The sequence below is a fragment of the mitochondrial genome of Lactuca sativa (assembly GCF_002870075.4).
Source record: "Lactuca sativa cultivar Salinas mitochondrion, complete genome".
NCBI classification, from domain to species: Eukaryota; Viridiplantae; Streptophyta; class Magnoliopsida; order Asterales; family Asteraceae; genus Lactuca; species Lactuca sativa.
The window spans coordinates 280,001-298,820 of NC_042756.1; the positions used below are offsets into that span (position 1 = coordinate 280,001).

At 44.6% G+C, this 18,820-nt stretch overlaps 4 protein-coding genes and 2 non-coding genes across 6 annotated transcripts, besides 2 other annotated features; 3 read left to right on the forward strand and 3 right to left on the reverse strand.

The window, feature by feature from the left end:
- Positions 1-10,046: part of a repeat region (second copy of large repeat R) that runs on past the window's edge.
- Positions 5,896-6,014: a dispersed repeat (third copy of repeat X-08).
- rpl10 (ribosomal protein L10) lies at positions 6,031-6,519 on the forward strand. Its single transcript has one exon. It carries the CDS (start codon positions 6,031-6,033, stop codon positions 6,517-6,519), a length of 489 nt encoding a protein of 162 aa, YP_009652437.1.
- On the reverse strand, positions 6,831-7,451 carry ccmB (cytochrome c-type biogenesis protein CcmB). Its single transcript has one exon. The coding sequence runs from the start codon at positions 7,449-7,451 to the stop codon at positions 6,831-6,833; it is 621 nt and encodes a 206-aa protein (YP_009652438.1).
- trnK-TTT lies at positions 9,500-9,572 on the forward strand. The gene has a single exon. It is a non-coding gene; the product is annotated as a tRNA-Lys (tRNA).
- Positions 9,858-10,853, forward strand: rps4 (ribosomal protein S4). Its single transcript has one exon. The coding sequence runs from the start codon at positions 9,858-9,860 to the stop codon at positions 10,851-10,853; it is 996 nt and encodes a 331-aa protein (YP_009652439.1).
- A 4,386-nt stretch (positions 10,854-15,239) lies between these two features.
- Positions 15,240-15,320, reverse strand: trnT-TGT. The gene has a single exon. It is a non-coding gene; the product is annotated as a tRNA-Thr (tRNA).
- Positions 15,321-17,592: 2,272 nt separating this feature from the next.
- Positions 17,593-18,345, reverse strand: ccmC (cytochrome c-type biogenesis protein CcmC). Its single transcript has one exon. The coding sequence runs from the start codon at positions 18,343-18,345 to the stop codon at positions 17,593-17,595; it is 753 nt and encodes a 250-aa protein (YP_009652440.1).
- Between the last annotated feature and the right edge of the window lie 475 nt (positions 18,346-18,820).

Sequence of the window (18,820 nt, forward strand, 5' to 3'; positions counted from 1 at the left end):
AGATCAGATAGCCCTTTGGGCAACCAACCCATTTCGCTCTATCATTTCTTCTTTCTTTCCTAGCCTACTCAAAAACTATTTAGGAAGGGCTACCGTTATATACGCAATTAATAAAGGATGCCGAATCATCCACCGAATCCTATGTTTCATCCTAGTTTATTTGATGTGTATACCTGTTTTTCAGTTGGCCTCATGTATATCTAGGCCAATGTGTCTTATTGGGCTTAGTATGTGCTTAGTTTCGGTTAATCCTTAGGCTCTTTTTGATTACGTAGAAACTTGGATTATTTTTAGCCTTTGTAATCGTAATCTAATTTCAATAATTTTTTCCATAGGTTAGTTTCTTTATTTTAGAGCTCGGGGAGTGTCTTGAGTTCTTTGTTTGGTTGCCTGGGGTGGGGTATGCCCCTTCATTTATGTTTACTTCGGGGGTTCTCCTCCATCGGTCAATGTATTCTTACTTACCGAAAAGAAAGACTAGTTAGGTACCGTAGGTAGAGCATATTCCAACACTTCGGATAACCACTTGACATTGGCACCTTGGCCAGGTAGATCCGTCCCACTCTCCGGACCTCACCTCTGCTTTTTTGGAGTACGGGATGACTCGGATGGGCAGATAAAACAGAACCTGTCAGTTACGCCTTTAGGGGCCGCCACGTATAGCTTTAGTTTATGCTGTAGCATCGGTTATTGCTCTGGTTACGAATGACCCAATCTATCTATGGCAACCACCCCTACTTTTAGTAGATGGAGATGCGCACCTAGGAAAGCGCGGAATAGACCTACGTGTCGGCCAGTGCCGGGGCAGAGATAGGGACCATGAAAGCATGGGATTCAATCGAACCTTTTCGGACAATTCCTAACGCAGAAGAGGGATGCTAATAAGCTGACAGCTCAGGCATGGCTTCAATAGCGAAAGAAGTTCTTTCTGATTTGAATCAAGAAAGACAATGAATTTACGAGATCTTGATCCGTTCAGTGCCTTCACTTGTGAACAACAGGGACCCATTCTGTTGATTGCTTCTCTGCCCCAGCTCTAACAAACTGGTTTTTCTTTCTCACAGAATTAGGGAAATCATTAGATTCTTCTTCCTTCTTTCGGTAACATATACCGAGATAGGCTGGGAAATCCCCCTTCGATAGACAGGTGGCAACTTGACCTCTAAGTAAGGACAGGAACGCCCGTGCCCAATCAAACACCACAATCATGAAAAGCACCTGAACCGAGACCTAAAGCTGAACCGCTGAAGGAACCTCTTTCCGTTGTTAAAGCAAGTACGCTTTTCAAGCTTTTTCCTTACTCTTACTAAAGCAGGCACACGCAAAACTCTCTATTTGGCTTTTCACTGAAACCAATACGTCTAAACATAAGGTAGGTGCTTTCACGACTCACTAAACGGGGGATCAAAATCTTTGCGCAGTAGAGGCGGAGGACGAAGCGAATGTAGAGGACACAGCATATCCAGGGAAGGAAGATGGACTGGACTCACTCTCATTCATGGCATGGGCAAAAGCAGCCCTAATGACTTTCAGTGAAGATATGCTTATACGGCGAAGTCAGTCACAAAGTCTATGTTCGTATGCTTTCACTCTAAGCCGACCATCCAAAAAGGATGTGCACAATTGATCATTGACCGCAGTCTTCTCTTTTCTCTCCCAATGTGGGGAACTTTTTTCGGTTTTTTTCTCTTCAGCACAGCACTCAATGGTGATGCATGGCGTCATTACTGAATCCTTTCATTGACCTTTCTTTTCTATAACGAAAAAAGCCCTCCTCTCGGTGATGTGGGTGAGAAACCCAAATCAGAAAAGCTCAGCAAGCCAATGGCTCAACGGTTCTCACCACCCTCCTCTGGCGCAAACACCGTTTGCTGCGCTGCGCTCATCACGAGAAGCCGGGGAACTCTCTTGGGTGGACTTCAAGCGCGATGATAGTCAGTCTGAAGTTTTCTACTATGCCATCTTTATTAGTTCAAAGACCGGGCTTGGGGGTTGGTCTCAGTGGTCAATGAAAATGTACTAGTGTGCTGTCTTAACATGCAGAAATTTTATTAGACTGCTAGCTTTACCAGCGGTAGGAGGGTGAAAAGACGGTGCATGAGCGAAGTAGGATCCTCTTTTTTTGTATCCCATCGACGATATTCTTTGGTTTTGGTACATAACAATTTGCATAAGCAAAGTCGAATATTTGTTACAAATCTAGATCCTGCACTCTCATCTCTAGTCTCTAGCTATCATCTTAGTATATTAGTCAAGCTATATCTTGTACTTTCTTGGGCCTAACTAAGAAAAGAGAACAAGAAAAGCAAAAGCAAATACGACTTTCAGCCAGGCTGCTTCATTCAAGTCTAGGACTTAGGCAAGACTTATAAATCGAGCAGTTATAAAGCAGTTTAATCGCATTTATCGTCTCTCACTTAGCTCTGATCTGGTGTCGTCGCTCACAGTCCAAGAAGAGTAGTCCTTTCATTGGCTAGCGGGATTACGCTTAATGGGATAGACCGATCATCGCTTCCTTCCTCTACTAGTTCTGGAGTCAAGCCAGCAAAGAAGTAGACTCCTTCCTTTTTCACTGGCTAGCATCATAGGGATATTCGACGTTTAATGAGATAGTCTAGTTCTAGACTAAAGCTAGCAAAAAACAAGACTGAGGTCGATAGGGGCATTACTAGTAATTGCTAAGGTGCTTTATTAAGTATTTTCCACGCTCCTCTCCAGTCTCTTTCCAGCCTTTGTGATTTCATATACTATTCCCGTATGCCATATCTCTTATTCAATCTTGCTATACGTCCAAGCTCGGTAGTTGGAAGCAGAACTGAGACTGGATGTGACTGAAGGAAAAGGGAGATAGGTGTGATAGGAGGGCACGGTTAAACAGGTAAGCGAAGGCTCTCTCTCTCGCTCTGTGGTCTTGTGTGAACTCCTTTCCGCCCATTATTGATCTTCACTCTAAGTGAGCAGGTCAAAGCAGTTGAGGTGATAGCAATAGTAAGCAGGGAAGCAGAAGCAAAAGGTCTTCAAAGAACTTTTGTGTAATAAAGCTTCTTGGTCTCATTTCATTGGTCTCTAAGGCAAAGTCTCGCTTAATCGTTCATCGATCTTTTTCTGTAAGGCCTCGGGCCCCACGAATTCCGATTTCTGTTTTTGTTTGTATTAAAGTGTTGGTAGCTTCTAGCCTCGAGCTGGAAAGTCTCATCGGCGGGGGTACTATAGATATATCATAACTCTCTAATTGAGACTCAATCTATACAATCAATCAATCAGTATGTGCAATATACCGGTCTTTGCGATATGCTCTTTCAAATAGATCACAGATCTTCCCGCTTAGCTGCACTGCTCTCTGAGCTCTTTTGTCCGCTATCGCTTCCTCTAGTACTAGCTCTGATCTCTCTTCAGCAGTTGCAGTACGATTCTTTAATTCATCTCCTGCCCTTTATAGTCGTAATCGCTAGAAACTCTATATCATTGGCAATTGGCATTGGCGTAATCTTTTTTCTCCTGTCGGAAGGGGGTCCTGTCGAAAGCAAGAAAAGGCATTGCAAATGGCGTGCCCTTACTCTAATTCTAAATAAAGCTCTTTTGCGCTCTTGGTCAGGCCTGTAACAAGTATCTAAAAAATCTTTTCTTTTCGGCCTATGGTTCGGTCAAAGCAATGACTTGAGTGAGTAAGGAAGTAGGACCTTTTTACCCCGGCTGTGAGTTATTACTGACCCCTCTCTGTCTCTCCCCCGCGCTGTGAATGAAGTGAGTAATTCGTTGGTGCTTGCCCTTCAGTAAGTAGTTCGGATGGCTGGATACATGCTACGCTCTGCCACGCTTGCCTGACCGCGAGAAGCCTTAGGGTAAAATAATCTTGAACAGCAATTTGAGAGCATCTTTGGAATTGAAAGAAGGGGCTAACCTGACTTTCACTTTCATAAAAAGAGAAAACTGGACTTGCACTTTAAGAAATGGAATTGCGATGAGCCAGAAGTTAGAATCTCGCCTAACCACCTGTCTCCGTCTCCCGTAGTTCCCCCCAGAAACATCCGTTTGCCTACTTCTACTCTGGCCGGGGGTAACAGTCTTTTTGAGAACCAAGTGGCCCTTGAGGAAGACCTTCAGAAAACCCCTCTAACTCGGGGAAAGGAATTCAAGCCCATAAAATGAGTCAAGTCTATGATAGGTACCAATAGTCTTTATGGCGCTCTTACCCCTTATGCAAAGCACCAATGACTTCGGTCTTCTGAAAGGGGCTTAGGGCATATCATCAAAGAAAGAATCCCGAGGAAGGGGGTGAAGCTGAGGTTAGAAACGGTTTCTCCCGCTGTTGCTAGTTCTTCCGTTGTTGGTAGTTCCTCAGGTCGGGTTGTTTATTTTTCAGAGCTTTTTCAATTCTTTCAGAACCTTTCGTATGCGCCTATTGGAAGATTTGGGCTACCTCCTCTCTTTCCGATCTCATTCAGATAATAAGCCAGTCCGGTTTATTAGATAGTGAGTGGGTAAGAGAGGTGCTTGGTCTGTCTCCGAATGTGGGCCTAGAAGCATTAGCCGAGTCTCTGAATATTCCCGAGGGTTCTCAGGATAAAGACAGCCTTAAGGTGCTAACGGAGCTTCCACGGTCTCAGTCCATGAAGGTGCTTGCTTTATTGGTTGGCAGCTTGGTTATAGTCGTTATGAAGAATGAAGGAGCGACGAAGGAGCTCACTTCCACGACATGGGAAAGGATCATGGGATGAGGAAAAGAAAGAAAAGGTGCAAGGTGAGGAGATATCGAGAGGTAGAATAGGTGAAATGAGTTCAAAGGAATTAGTTAAGACACGCTTCTTTAGCACAGGCCACGGAGTGAAGTTGGAAGGTTCAATGAACTACGCGAAGGGGAAATCTTGGGCGCTATTGTTGTCTATATACAAGTGGCGTAGGCGAAGCTGTGGCGACTCGTGGAGTAGACAGCGAGCTCCGCTTGAACAGAAAGCAGCAAGCTGCAAGCACTACTCCAAAAGCAGTGAGCTCCGCAACAAAAGCGAAGCGAGCCGCGGTAGCCTATTAAGTTTTTCAGCTGCATCGTACCGTACTATGGGAGGGGTCCGTACCTCCTTTAGATAGAGCCCCCCTGCTCCTAATGTAGAGCTAGAACTACTGCTACCGTGGAATCCGCGGTCACACATAAGTATCTCGCCTTCCAAAAAAAGCGGCTGCTAATTAGCACTAATGCTAATGGGGACCATCGATCAAGAAGGACTTCGGAGACTGCAATCGAATTGATCAAAAAAGAGAAATAGGGCCAACTCTTCTAGTTGCGCCTCTAACCTTACTACGCTACCCTGATAAAAGGTCGAATTCAGCAGGACTGCAGGCACGAAATGCCGATCAAATCCGTTAAAGGAAGCCTAATCAAAGCGGGCAAACAAGAAGATCTGACTGAGTTGATGATGGACCGGATCTCGAAAGGCGAGAGGCTTTCATAAAGACGTATGAGAAACGGAGGGTCGAGAGAGGCTTATTGCACGATCCACCCAACCGCTAATAAATGCTGCATAAGATAAGAGAGTGGGAGGCCGGCCCCCGCCCATCTGGAGGTGCACACCCATTTATGAACATATACAAAGGGCTAAAGAGAGAAGTCCATGGAGAACTACCAAATCCAATGACTTTGATTTGTTCGTACCATTCTGTCATCGATCACTGCTGGGTCGGTTGGTGAGTCACCCAAAAAAAGCATCGAGAAAGGTCAAGCATATATGTTTTATGAAATGATCAGCGGTTTCATTTATGCTATGCCCTGCATCGTGTTCGTCTGTGTTTATTGAGCTTTCAGCGCCATGCGCTTTGCTTCGCTTTATAAAAGAGAGAGAGCCTTGTCTTGAGAGTGAAAAGAAAGGGCAAGCGATAGAAAGGATAGTCCCTCGCGCGTTCGCGAGAACTACTAGAAAATGGTGAGATCATTAGATCATTAGTGAAAGAAGGACCAACGACGATCCTATCCTAAAGGAGAAGAAGGAGTAGGAGGAGTCAGTTTTCTTTGAAGATCGAGGAATCAATCTCCCAATTATGCCATTCGGAAGAAGTCTTCTACAGAGGGAAAGCCTGTTACGAGTAAGTGGAGAGGAAAGATCTCCAGAGATTCTTATCTCATTCCATTCCAGTGGCTCAACCAGTAACCAATGGCGAAAACTAAAAAATCCATGGTTTCCCGGTAGAACCCTATTTCGCCCAAGTTGTTTCAGAACCGGAAAAAAGAAGCGGTTTTTCGCACAGCTTGCGCATAGTGCAGGTCCCACTTGTATATCGTATTTGGCCGAAGAAGCATCGGACAGGTTGGAGTTCTTACCTTCTTGGGATTCCATGGACCAAGATCTGCTTTTATTATATGGGCAATACCGATCTACTTTAGTAGATCATATGGATGTAGAAAAAGCTTCTCATTTTGATGAATTGGAAACATCTCTTTTCCATTTCTATTTACCCAGTTCATATCTTTGTTTCGTGTGTTCCCCGGAGGAATTCGATCTCTTCAATCTCGGGATACCACCTAAATAACTATAACTGCGGCCAGAGAGTCAAATAGGTCGGGAAGAAAGAGTCTGAGGTTGGGTTGGACGACATACATCTTGGTTGGTCCCACCACCACTGGGGATTGGACATATATAGAATCTTTCTTCTAAAAAAGTCTTATTATATATATATATAATTTTATATTCTTATTTATTTAAATAGCTGCAAGACCACAAAACGGGGTGAAAAAAACCGAAAGCCCTTCTTTTAAGTTCCTCCCAGATACATGGCTTACATACCCGGCTCAACATTCTTGGAAAACAATCGAATCGAGGGTCCGGAGGAGAATTGGCCATTCAATCTTGTGAACTAATCGAGACCGAAATTGGAGAAAGAGATACGAACGGAAAGGAATAACCAATCGATGAAAGAACATGAAACCATTCTGTTTCAATAGAGGTACGAGAAAGGGTTGGGGGCAATGAAGTAGGTGAAGTGGTTGGATTTTGCGAGCTGTTCCCACCACTGCTGGATGTGATTCCAAGAGCCGAACGAGAATGAATACCACACAGAAAAGTCAAGACCAGGCTCCCTAATGGAATGTTTAACCGATCCATTCCGGATCGACCGAATTGGTACGGAAGTTGTAACATGGGAAAACCACGGAAAACACGACTTATTTGAATAACCCGGTGACCTACCAATTGTAGAAGTAGGATTTTTGGCAAGCAATAAGCACTTAAATAATACAATTCAAGTGTACCATCTTCTTTCTCATTTCGAGGAAAAGGTGCGGAAGGAAAAGGAAACAACGGAGGGATCCGAATCGGACCTAAATGGGAATGACATGAAAAGTCTTTTTCAAAACCTAGCATTAAGGGCGTTACGACGATATATGAGAGGAATGGAGAAAAACTCGTGATTGGTGTGGAGGGGAAGGTCTGTTTATAATATAGTTCAAGAAAGAGTCGTCTCATTTCCTTACTTCTTCGTTCTTTCTAATTCATTCACTTCAAGACTGGTTCTGAACGCCGCGTAACATCATCTTCAACCAACCTCCATCGTACCGGTGCGACCACTAAAGAATTGCTTATACACTAAACAGCTGCTTATATACGCTTACTAAAAGACTGACTTTTATTCATATTCAATTCATTAGGCCAGCGTGAAACTAAGAAAGATAGATGTGCCTAAGGCGTAAGCAAACTGTGCACGCTAAGAGAAGAGGAGAGATGTTCGCAATGACTACCACAAGAAAGCCGCCCCCTCTCTCTAAAAGGGCCCGTCACTTCGTTCGTACCTTCTTGGCTTAGGCTTGCAACTTCACTTACTTTATGGCCTTGCCGCCTTTTTATAGCAGAAGCTAAGCGCTTGAAAAGCGCGCTAAGAAAGGTTGCTTCTGTCGGCCTTTATGTGCAACAGTCCACCAGTAGCGGAAGATAGGGTTACCGTACATACAAGAGTCTTCCAGTTCTTACGGAAGCTCTTTCTTACCAGTCAAGTAGTACAACAGCTGTCTCTTATCTTATAGCCCGGCGCGGCGGGTCGCCTTTTTAATTCAGTAGATAGAAGAAAGTATTAGATAAGGAGTAGGTGAGTGAGTCCTCGCTGACCTGAGCGATTTCGATCACCTAGCAGGCCTTTTCTTTGGTAGGTAACATCGCCAAAGCGTATCATCAGATTTGACTACGAAGGAAGGAACTCGGCAGAAGATCGGTCTGCAAGAAAGGCCTACTTATCCACGGGTTCATTGACAAAACCGCCGTAGGAATGGAGACCTTTCAATAGAGCGGAGGCGAACTGATCAACGAGAAAGAGGCCCTACTCACTACAAAGGAATACACCACAAGATCGAACTGCACTCATGCCTCTCCCGCATCAAGTTGACCGCCAGACTGGAGCTTCGTAACATGTTGACGAAGACCTCCGAACTGAGGGTTCGGTCAGTACAAGAGACTACTTTGTCTCCTCGGAAGAAGAATAGCCCCGCTCTCTAGCCGACTGATCCCGTTGATCAAACTGGGAGGGAACGTGTCACATTAGAGGTGAACGATCAGAGGTGTCCTCTAATCACTACGATGAGCTGGTCCCTCTTTTAGTAGACTCAGCTATGAATATTCATGAAAAAATGAATGCCTCTTTCACAGCTAACCCCATTTTCTTAATGCCGAGACTTTCTCTTTCGTCGAGCCCCGAGCTTGTGGTCCTCCTTTGAGTTTGGGTTCAATTGGATGAATCTGTCAAGTCAAGGTCAACGTACGTAGCAGCAAGGATGGTGCATCGCCTCTTTCTCGTTCTCGCTCGGGAGCCAAAACGAACACGCCTGCTACCTACTGTACTGGACCTTCGACCAGGCATTCTACCTTTGTCGAATCGGAACCAATACCACTGCATTGCGCTCGAACAGTTGAGCGGCCGCCGGCCCTTCCGTGCACAGATATAGATTCATTCTTCGTACCTGGTCCAGCCTCACAACCCTTCGCGGGTTGGTAAGAAGTCAGTCTTGTTTGGTAAGACGGAATTTTACAAAGAAAAGAGAGTGCTCGCCCCGGCCAACAAAGACCGTAATTACATAGATAACTGCTCCTCCCCTTCTCCGTCTTTAAGGCTTTAAGGCGAACCGTATGGCGGCTGGAAATAAAGACGACCTCACCTTCTCGTAGATGGTGTCAGTGAGAGCCATTTTAGTACCCCCCGTTGACCTTTTTTTGTAGATAGAATCTTCAATGAGTGGAAACAAGCAACCTTACTAAGCTAAGAAAGGTGCTTGTTGAGTAAGGCCGGCTTTCTTCGAATGCTTGAGCGCTTCTTTCTCATATCGATCATTCAATATCCTTGACTTTTCAATAAGGGGCGCGTTAGCTAGGCCGTTTTCTTGCAGGAGTGCTAGCGCGCGCCCTTACGTTTTCTTCGCTTGCTCTGCAGTACGAGCCTCATACAAAGCCGCGCCCCTTTAATATGATGAAGAGGGGCCGCCCTCTTTTCTTTTCCGCACCAATCCTTATTTACTACTACATCTTTTTTGGGGTGTATAGCTCAGTTGGTAGAGCATTGGGCTTTTAACCTAATGGTCGCAGGTTCAAGTCCTGCTATACCCAAACCTAACTTGCACTATACTATGAGTAAGGATGCGTAGTAGCGCAAAGAGCACTCTTTGGCCTTTAGATTAGAGGCGCTTCGCCGTCTTTGATTGGATGGAAACATCTATCTAAAGTGTGCAGTGAAGGAGAAGAGTAAATAGTAGGGGAAAGAAGAAAATGGCACATTGACATTCATCTTCCTCTCGAAGGGCTTTGAGAAGAGGGGCAACAGTGAAGATACCGAGACCGTGTCTATGGGGTCTTAGTAAGAATCTGTTGCAAGCAAATGCATGTAAGGGAGGAATGCCCGCATTAAGATTTAAAACTTGTCGTCTACTTGAAGGAAATGTTTGGAACAGGAAACTTACAATAATACAACGCCGCATTCTTCGAAGATTGAGGAACAAGACGAGATCTATTAAGAGAATGATTTATTCTCGAAAAAATCTGAATAGTTACATCCAATTACAAACTACACGAAAGTTGCCCCTTTTTCATGGAGATTTACCCATCACAGAGATGCATAGAGGAACAGAACGAACTTCATATATCCCTTTTCCACTCAATCCAGAAACAAGATCGGACGTTATTCCGGTTCGTCTCCATTTTAGTGAAACTCTTCCTCAAGCAAGGCAGCCGATAAGTCATCGAAGGCTTTTTGTTAATAATGTAATAGTCAGCATTACTTCTTTTCAAGTTTCCCAAGGTGATTTCATATCTTTTAAAGAAAATGATACTCTAATCTATTCAGAAATAAGGAGATCCTTCTATATCGAAATTTCAGTTTCTAAAATCATAGGAAAATTCCTGGATAGCCCGGTAAGAATGTGGAGAAGAACCAAAACGGAATGGTTCCGCTTACTTAAAACTAAGAGGGGATGCCGCCTACTACTGAAAGACCCGTTTTTGCAACAGTTGCGTTCTTCTATGCAAGACGAAGACTTAGAAAGAACAAAGAAGTTTGGATCCGAAAAAGTATGCTTAGGCAGTTCTTTCGCTGAGCACAAGAGAATAAAGAGGCATTTTTATCATTTCAAATCGATATTCTTATCGAAGAGAAGGAACGAAAAAACCCTAAATCTTACTACTAGAAAAAGAAGTCCTATAGTTTACAACTCTTCTTTCTATAGTAATTTGACCTCTTGCTCCACCCATCAGTCTTCTATGAAGAGAAAAATAAAAAGCTCTTCCCTATCTACTCATTATTCGGAGGTGAATCATAGAACACTAAAAGCTGTGCTATCTTATGGACCTAACATAGGTCACATCCCTCACGTGCGCCAAGAGCACATTCGATAGCATCCTCTTAAGGTTTAAAGATCCAAACCTTCTTCTTCTTAGCGGAAACGCACGTGGCCAAAACATCTAAAGATCGGCATAGTCGCTCATAGGGGCCTATCTATCCGGAGAGAGGATAGTATATATCTTGATTCACTATTTCCATTTTTCTTTTTATATTTCTTTTTTTTTCTCTGTCTCGTACGAAGCAATGGGAGGCAAGCTATGACGGCAGGATGTGACCTTGCCTTTCGCCCTGCTACCGCCGTTCTAAGTTCTTCTGACTAAACGAAGTTAAGACTAAAGTTTCGGAACTTAAGTTTGCAACTTTTTTCAGCAAAGCTTAGTAAAAATCCCTCCTTCGGCTACCTTGGATCAAGGGTAGAGATAGGAAGTAAGTCAAAGGTAGATCAACAAAAGTCTTAGTATGGGAAGAGTCAGAGCGAGGGGAGAGACTTTCTAAACGAAGGTTAGTCTAAGTAAGGAAATGGGCACTCTGCTCACATCGAAGTAACTGCTGTCTCCCTTATGGTCGACGTTCTCTCCTCCCATCCTCTCCTCTCCCTACCGGTCGCCGAATATAACTCTTCTTTGCCGTTCTGGTTGGCTTAGGGCGGTCGAACTCTCCCCTCCTCTCCTTAACAGTCGAGTGATTTCTCATTCTCTCTCCCTCTTTCTATAGATAAGCGGGTTCTTCGATCATTCTAATGAAATAGGTTCGTTAAAGCCAATTGCTCGAATTCTGTTTTAGATTCCTATTCCACTCCAACCGGTGCAGAACTCTTAACCTTTCTAGGACCCTCTCTACGGCAAGGTGCTGCTCTACTCTTTCCACTTGCTCCCTCGTGTATAGCGGTTGAGTTCTTCGCCTCACGGTTTGGCTACCCATCGTCATTCCCTCTCTGTCTAAAGTGAGAGGGGTTCTCTGCGCGCAGTGTAAGATTCCCCTGGATGGGTCTCGTAGGCAGCAGCATTCGTGCTTGCCTTTGCCGTGATTGTCCGTTGTTCCCTTGGTGCGCTGTCATTGACGGTGTAAATCTGTTCGTTCGAGAAAACATGTTGATCTCTTTCCATATCCTATACCCGGTTGTTGCCCTATCAAGATGTGTCCCTTCCTTTGACCCCTTTTCCGATTTCTTAGTGCTGTCCCCCTTGCGTTCCCTCCCTTTGTGAAGAATTCCATTTCCCTTTTTCTCCACTCTTATTTCTTCCTTTCTTATTCTCCTGTTGGAAGTACCTAATCTGCTTTTTGAAATCTTTCCTTTCTTATAATTATAAGGTCCTTCCCCTGTATAGAAGTCTGTGCGATTTTTCCCCTTATCTTCTGGCCGACGCTCCCCTTACCGGTATCAGTGCAAGGGCAATTAGTACGGGTTGCCATAGTAGTCTGGATGGATTGGAACGAAGGGATGAAGGAGGGCCGGCCTGCCCAACAAGTAGACCGGAATAACTAGCTTCTAGTCCAACTAGCTAGAGCTCCAGCCCAAGCCTCCAAATCGAAGCTTCGGAGAGCCTTCTCCCATGCGATGAGATGAATTCTGTCTCTCCCTCCAACACCAGACCGTGGACATTTCGTCCGAATTCCTTCAATCCTACCAGCCATTCCTTTCGGGACCCCGGACAAGGAGGGAATAAAGGCAAGCTTTGAAGAGTGGATTTCATTAAAAACAAGGCCTTACCAGCTTGACCTAAGAGGGCGGGCACCTTTCCAACCCGAAAGCTTCTTGCTGAATTTCTCTGTAACTGAATTCTAAAGTTCATCTCTTCATCTTCCCAGCATACCAAAATGAACCGAAATGGAATTGGCTATTGAACAGCCAAACATATTCCGGCCGGCCCTCGTAGTGTGGATGGAGGATGAAGGAAGAACACCTTACTTCTTTCAAAAGACGGAAACAGAGTAATTTTTTCCCACTAGCCTAACTAATGATTTTACCTCACTTTGTTGTATTGTATAGACAAGCCTGACTTTATAGATAGGAATTCAGAAAAGAGTTCTAACTTACCTTCCTGACTGTGCTTCCTGCTTTTGGACCTATTTTCTATTCTAGTGGTAAGACTGTAGTCTACTGCAACAGGAGAAAGGAAAGCAGGCCATCATGATAAGACCCTCTTTACGCTCTCTCTTTCTGCTCGCTCCTGTCAACGAATGAATTTACTACTTGTGTCACTGACATTCCATTAGCATGGTGGACTATAGACCGGCTTTCACGTTCACTCTATAGGAAGGGGACTTAGATTAATCGATTCAATGGGCGAACTGCTTTCCTTTAAAGGTAGCAAGTGATTGAAATGACAAGCTTGTAACTGATATGAAATCGGAAGACAGTAAGTTGGACGAGGAGCTCATGTACCACAGAGTGGGCAAATGCTCCCCTCTTTCAAGAGACTGTTTATGTTCTTGTTTCTTTAGTCTCTTTACCTGCGAGCATGAATTCCTGAACCCAATACTAGGAAAGAGCTTCATACCCTATAGAACTGACAGATCGGCTAGCGAAGATGGCTCAGTCTCAGTAGATCCCTCACTCCTCACCGGCTTACGGAAAGAGAGCCCTAAGGGAGAGAGTTCCGGTACTTCAGGCATATCTATCAATGGGCAAAGACAGGAGAGCCTTCTATCTCTTCCAGTCTTATAAAGGAAAGAAAGCAGGATGAACAGGCTTGAGTGTCGATAGGTGACTTTAAGGTAGGCGCCTATCTCTTATTATACTATAGCAACGGGAGAAGTCGGGATTGGTGCCCGGAAATCTATAAAAAATTAGCATTTTGCCCAGATAGAACTTTTTCAATTCATGATCTGCTCTACGAAGGGAAAAGTGAAAGTCTCATTTGACAGCTATATAAGATAGACACTTTCTAATTTCCATGTCTGTCTATAAGGGAAATAGGTCAAGTGTCATTTTGCAGCTATATGAGCATGAACATCTACTTTAGAATTTGAATAGTCCTCTTAGCCGGTCGATTGGCTTGAATCTCTCTTTCTTTTGAATCGTAACCTACTATTAGTGTATGCCTAAAACTGAACTAATTACTTTTCTCTAACCAACTTATGACCAAACAAAAAATGACTTAACTAATGGCCAGATTTCCCTCTCCTCATTAAAAACTACTTCTATCTAGCTCCTCTCTTCACCATCTTTTGGTCAAAAAGAGTAAGAGTATTAAATCCCAAAAGTCCTAGGAGTTAAGCATGTTGGTGATGAACTAGTTCTCGTTCACCCCGGGTGGAATGAGTCAAGCTAGTTCCGAAATCGCCAGAGCCCTCTTGTTCTAATCTTTTTCTTAGCAACTGGCTTTCAGAAGTCTTGCTGCGAGGAAGATTAGAAACGCCTTACTATATTGAATTGAGAATAGTGGCATTTTTTCTGCAGATATGGAGTTTGTTGAGAGGACTTGCATCCTTCGTTCGTAGTGGTCATTTATAGCTGTTTTTCCAACTGAACCTAATTTACTATTTTGCGACAAGAGGGGGCTCTTACTTCTTTCATCTCTAGGTTGAGTACTAGCAAGTCAGGGAGAAGAGAAAAGCCTGGGAAGGAATCGGGTTTTCAGCATCTGTAGTGGAAGAGTGTACTGGTGGTGGTTTAGTTAGAGACAACAACGGGAAGGGGGCTCTCTCTTCTTTCAGCTGATTCTCCTTTTACTAGGCTTGGATAGATGGGGGTGTCGGTGTAAAGATCGCATGGAACAGTAAATGGCAATGGAATCAAACCTCCTCCTATAGGTAAGTTCAGTCTGTAACTGAGGCTTTCTAGGCGTAGGGCTAATAGCACAATGGCGGTGCGGCTAGGCTTTGTGGGTTCGAATGCCGGTTTGAGATAACCAGCCAGGCAAGGGAAAGAAGGAAGTCTTCCTGCGGAGGGGGAAGAAGCGGCCCAGTTTAATAGATTCAATGGTCGACTTGCTTGAATCGAAGAGGAAGAGCCCACTTTCATATTGAATTCAGGCTTTCATTAGCTCCTTCAGGATGGGATTGACGTATGGAACCACTGACAGTGAACCGTTCGTCTACCTCAGGTCTTACACTGAATGACCTCTCTCATCTAATCGATCGGTGAAGGATGTCTTTGAAGATCATCTGGTCTGGCTCGTTACCATTAGTTCCTCTCTCTATAGTCGAGCTAGTAAAACGAGATATCCTATTGAAGTGAACGTTCACAAAGATCGGGAAGTAGTAGCCGTAAATCTATCCACTCGTGTAGTTTTAGGCCGCAGATGTCTACTTTTCTTTAATATGGAATTCAAATCAGATCCTAGAGTTTAACCACTGGGGGAGAGTGGGTGAGCTTGCTTTCGAAAGTTTACAGTTTCCCGGCTAAAAATCACCTGCTTGTTTACAGACTGAACTGATCTATAAAAAAAAAGACAGAAGCGAGGAAAGGCCCCTTCGCTGCTCTCTCTGTTTTTTCCCTCGAGCGGGATTTGAACCCACGTCCGACTACCTGTTGAACTATACAAGAGGCCGCTCTACCGCTGAGCTACCGAGGTGGGGCTTAAGACGGGAAATCTAAATCGGCACACACGTTTTTTCATTCATTAGCTGTAACCAGCTGAGCTACCTGGACCTCTTTCCTAAAATATGCTTTTTGCTTACGCTTCTTCGTCAAGCTTTCGAGCAGAATATCCATACCTTTCTTTTAGTAGTGAATGAGATGCTTGACAATAACGCTAAATCCAGACATTTAAGGTGTAACACAATGCCTTAAGTGTGGGAGGGCAGCCTATCCGTATCCCTTCGCATGGTCGTTCTATCACGAAGTTGGCAGCGGGAGTGGGACGAGAGCTCGGCTGCGAGTATCTCCCTTTCAGTGACCTGGGACAGGAGACGATTTTATGAGTTTGCCTTGTTGGCATGCTCAGTGGTCATAGCGCCTTTGATTGAAATTCCATTTGCACCCGTCTCCTTCGGGGATCCATTAAAGGGATTGGAGTGGAATTTCCATTCCACCTATCCGCACCCTATCTCGCTGAAATTTAGATATGTGAGCCCGGAAACACATTTTAAAATACGCCTGTCAGCGCAGCTCTTTTTGGAACGGTACGAGCAGACCACTTAAGCAGATACCTAGACTTCCATTTTGAACCACCAAGCAAGGTAGTTGTGTAGGCGGAATATAGTATCCTTCATCGGAATCAGAACAAACTGAAGGAACGAGACAGCACCAGATCAGCTTTAAAGAGCAAGCAAGAACCACTGAAAGAGGCCGCTATAAGAGCCAGCAAAGCTACTCATGCACCTGGAGCGAGCCACCTGGCGATTGAGGGGCAATCATATGCTTCTGTTAAAAAATTATCCTCTCATCGATGTTATACCGAACTGAACTAATAAAAGTTTCTCATTTAGAAAGAATGGCGAAAGAGGCCTCCTTGCATTGCCCAACTAGAGCGAAAAGCCTTATTGCGTTGCGGCCCTAAGTAGCTATGGGGTGTTGATGTACTTGGAACCTAGACCGGTTACCTGAGTATGGCGGTTCGGTAGCCGTTCAATGATAGCATGAGATCCTCGCTTCGGTAAGTTACAAGGATGAATGCAAATAGCAAGGCGCTGTGCTGTGTGAAGTGAGACTGGCTGCCCTAAGTTAAGTGCTTCCTTATTAATATTAATTAATGATCTTGCTCAGTAGGAGGGCTTTCCCCCTTCTGTGCAGCCTGATTCTCTCTCTGGAAATGAGGGTGCCCTCGATTGACATTTATCATCGAATAAGGAATCCTTCCATGGATGAGAAGGTTGAGTTACAGTACAGACTCCGTTGGCTTTCGCAAGGAAGCATCTCGAAAGTTCCGCAATCTATGGTTGATGCCTCACTCGAACTCTATCCCATACCCTAATGCTGAAGCTACTCTGCCTCTCGGAACCCAAAAAGAAAGCCGGGCGCTTGGGAAGCTATGCAAAACCTGAAAAAAGGAATCTGCTTTCCATCTTTGAGCTCAGAGGTTATGATCGTCTCCTCATTAGGCTATTTTTCAAAAAGTATAGCTGACTCATCAGCTGAGTGGTTCGCCTCTTGTCCACCTGAGTTGTTTACTTCATTTTCCGACCTGGAAAACCAATGACTCTTCAGGTTAGGTTCTCTTTCAACATAGACATCCCGATGACCATGGATCAACTTCGTTCCACGAAACAGAAAGAAAATGAAATCTTCCTCTTAGGGCGTTCGATTCCGCGAAATGGCGACCCGTTTTGCCGGAGTATTCCGCTGTGGCTAGCATTGTTAGGAATGCTTCTGACCATCTTAGGCCATTCTTGATGATGGACCCTCCGGCAACTTTAGAAGCCTTGGTTCGTAAGGGCTCTTATCTTGAACTAACGCTTTGATCTCGGCTTCTAGATCCATATCCTTTCGCATCAAGAGTACCCGCGCGTCTCAAACCCACCTTTATCCCAACAACCCCATGATGAACAGAGAGGAACCCGATGAGGGAAGTGGGACAATGTTCAGACCTTGGCTGTCACAACAAGCAACCAATCAGTTCCAGTCCCAAGGGCGGGTAAAACGAGGCCTCGACGGATGGGAACTCCTACTCTGACTATAGTTTTGCGATCTCTAAGCGGGATTTTAAGTCATCTATCCTTTATCTTTCCCTAGCGAGTGAAGAAAGAGTGGATGTTTTGAACGAGTGTTGAGCGAGTGAAGTGCCCCATAAGCTATAAGGGCGAGCTATATGTATCAATTCCGTGAGCAGCGATTGAACTGAACGTAAAAAGTGCATCCAGCAGGAATCGAACCTACGAATTTGCCCGGTTGGGCGCTTTAACCATTCAGCCATGGATGCAAAGAGACTCAGCGAGTGAACTAGGTTTTGGTATTCCTTCTTGAGCTTCTATTTCTTCCGTTAAAGGAGATTCGAGAAAAGATGGAATAAGAAGACGTGTTTCCAGAACGAACAAGATACGGGTTGAGAAGGGGGAGTTAGCAAAGTTAGACAAGATTGGAATGGGCATAGGAACATGTATTGATGTACCATATCGGCTAATGCTCCCAGGTTGATGCGATGTATTCCACCAGTTGACTGAAGACTTGATTATTGGTATATCGATCGGTCCAGCACGGATTGAAATAGGAGCCGGTTCGATAGGAAGCTTTTGAAAACGCAGTGCACCCATGTAAATAAGGAACGAGATTAATACAGAGGTTAAACGAGCATCCCACACCCAAAAGGTGCCCCACATAGGTCTTCCCCGAAACCCCCCAGTAACTAAGGTAAACAACGTAGAAAAAGCACCCATTTCTGTACCGGTTCCGAAAGAGCGAAGAAAGAGGGGATGTTTTGTTAATAGGAACAAGAACGTGTTTATAGCCGTAGCGATATAAACAAGAATACTCATCCGAGCCGCAGGAACGTGTACATAAGGAATACGAGAATTTCCACCTTGTTGAAGGTCTAGTGGTGCTACCCGAAGACTTAAATGAATAGCCATCGCTGTTAAGAACAACCGAGATCCAATGAAAATTTTCGCGTAGCTTCTGGTCTTTGACATCAAAAAAGAAGGTTGTAATAATGCAAGGGACATCTTATAATTTTATCCTAGCTAGTGGAACAATAAAGACGAAGTGTCTAATTAGACTTATGGTCCTTTGTTTCCAAATAGAAAGACACCAAATTCTCCGGGAAGCCCTATCTTTCGAAGGACTTATCGATTTGCTCCCCCTGACGAGCCCCCCCTACCCGCCGGACCACCCCTTCTCTCTCTCGCGACCGACCCCTTGTTAGTTCGTAGAGCCGACGCTGGGCGGCCAACCTCATGGATCACGCGTCTGGTCCCTCTCCCGTCGGGCGAGAGCTTTCAATAAAGCATCTCTCGCTTGGAAAGCAGGAACCGGTCTGCTTTGGAGATCCCGCAGAAGTTCCCGGATCTTCAAAAGCTTCGCGGGGGACGCGACATCCAATTGTAGCTTAATCTTAGTATTTTGGAGTACACTTGAGGTCACTCCCCTATTTCCAAAGGAAGAAAGAAAAGAGGAAAGCTCCCTTTCTATTTCCTCTGC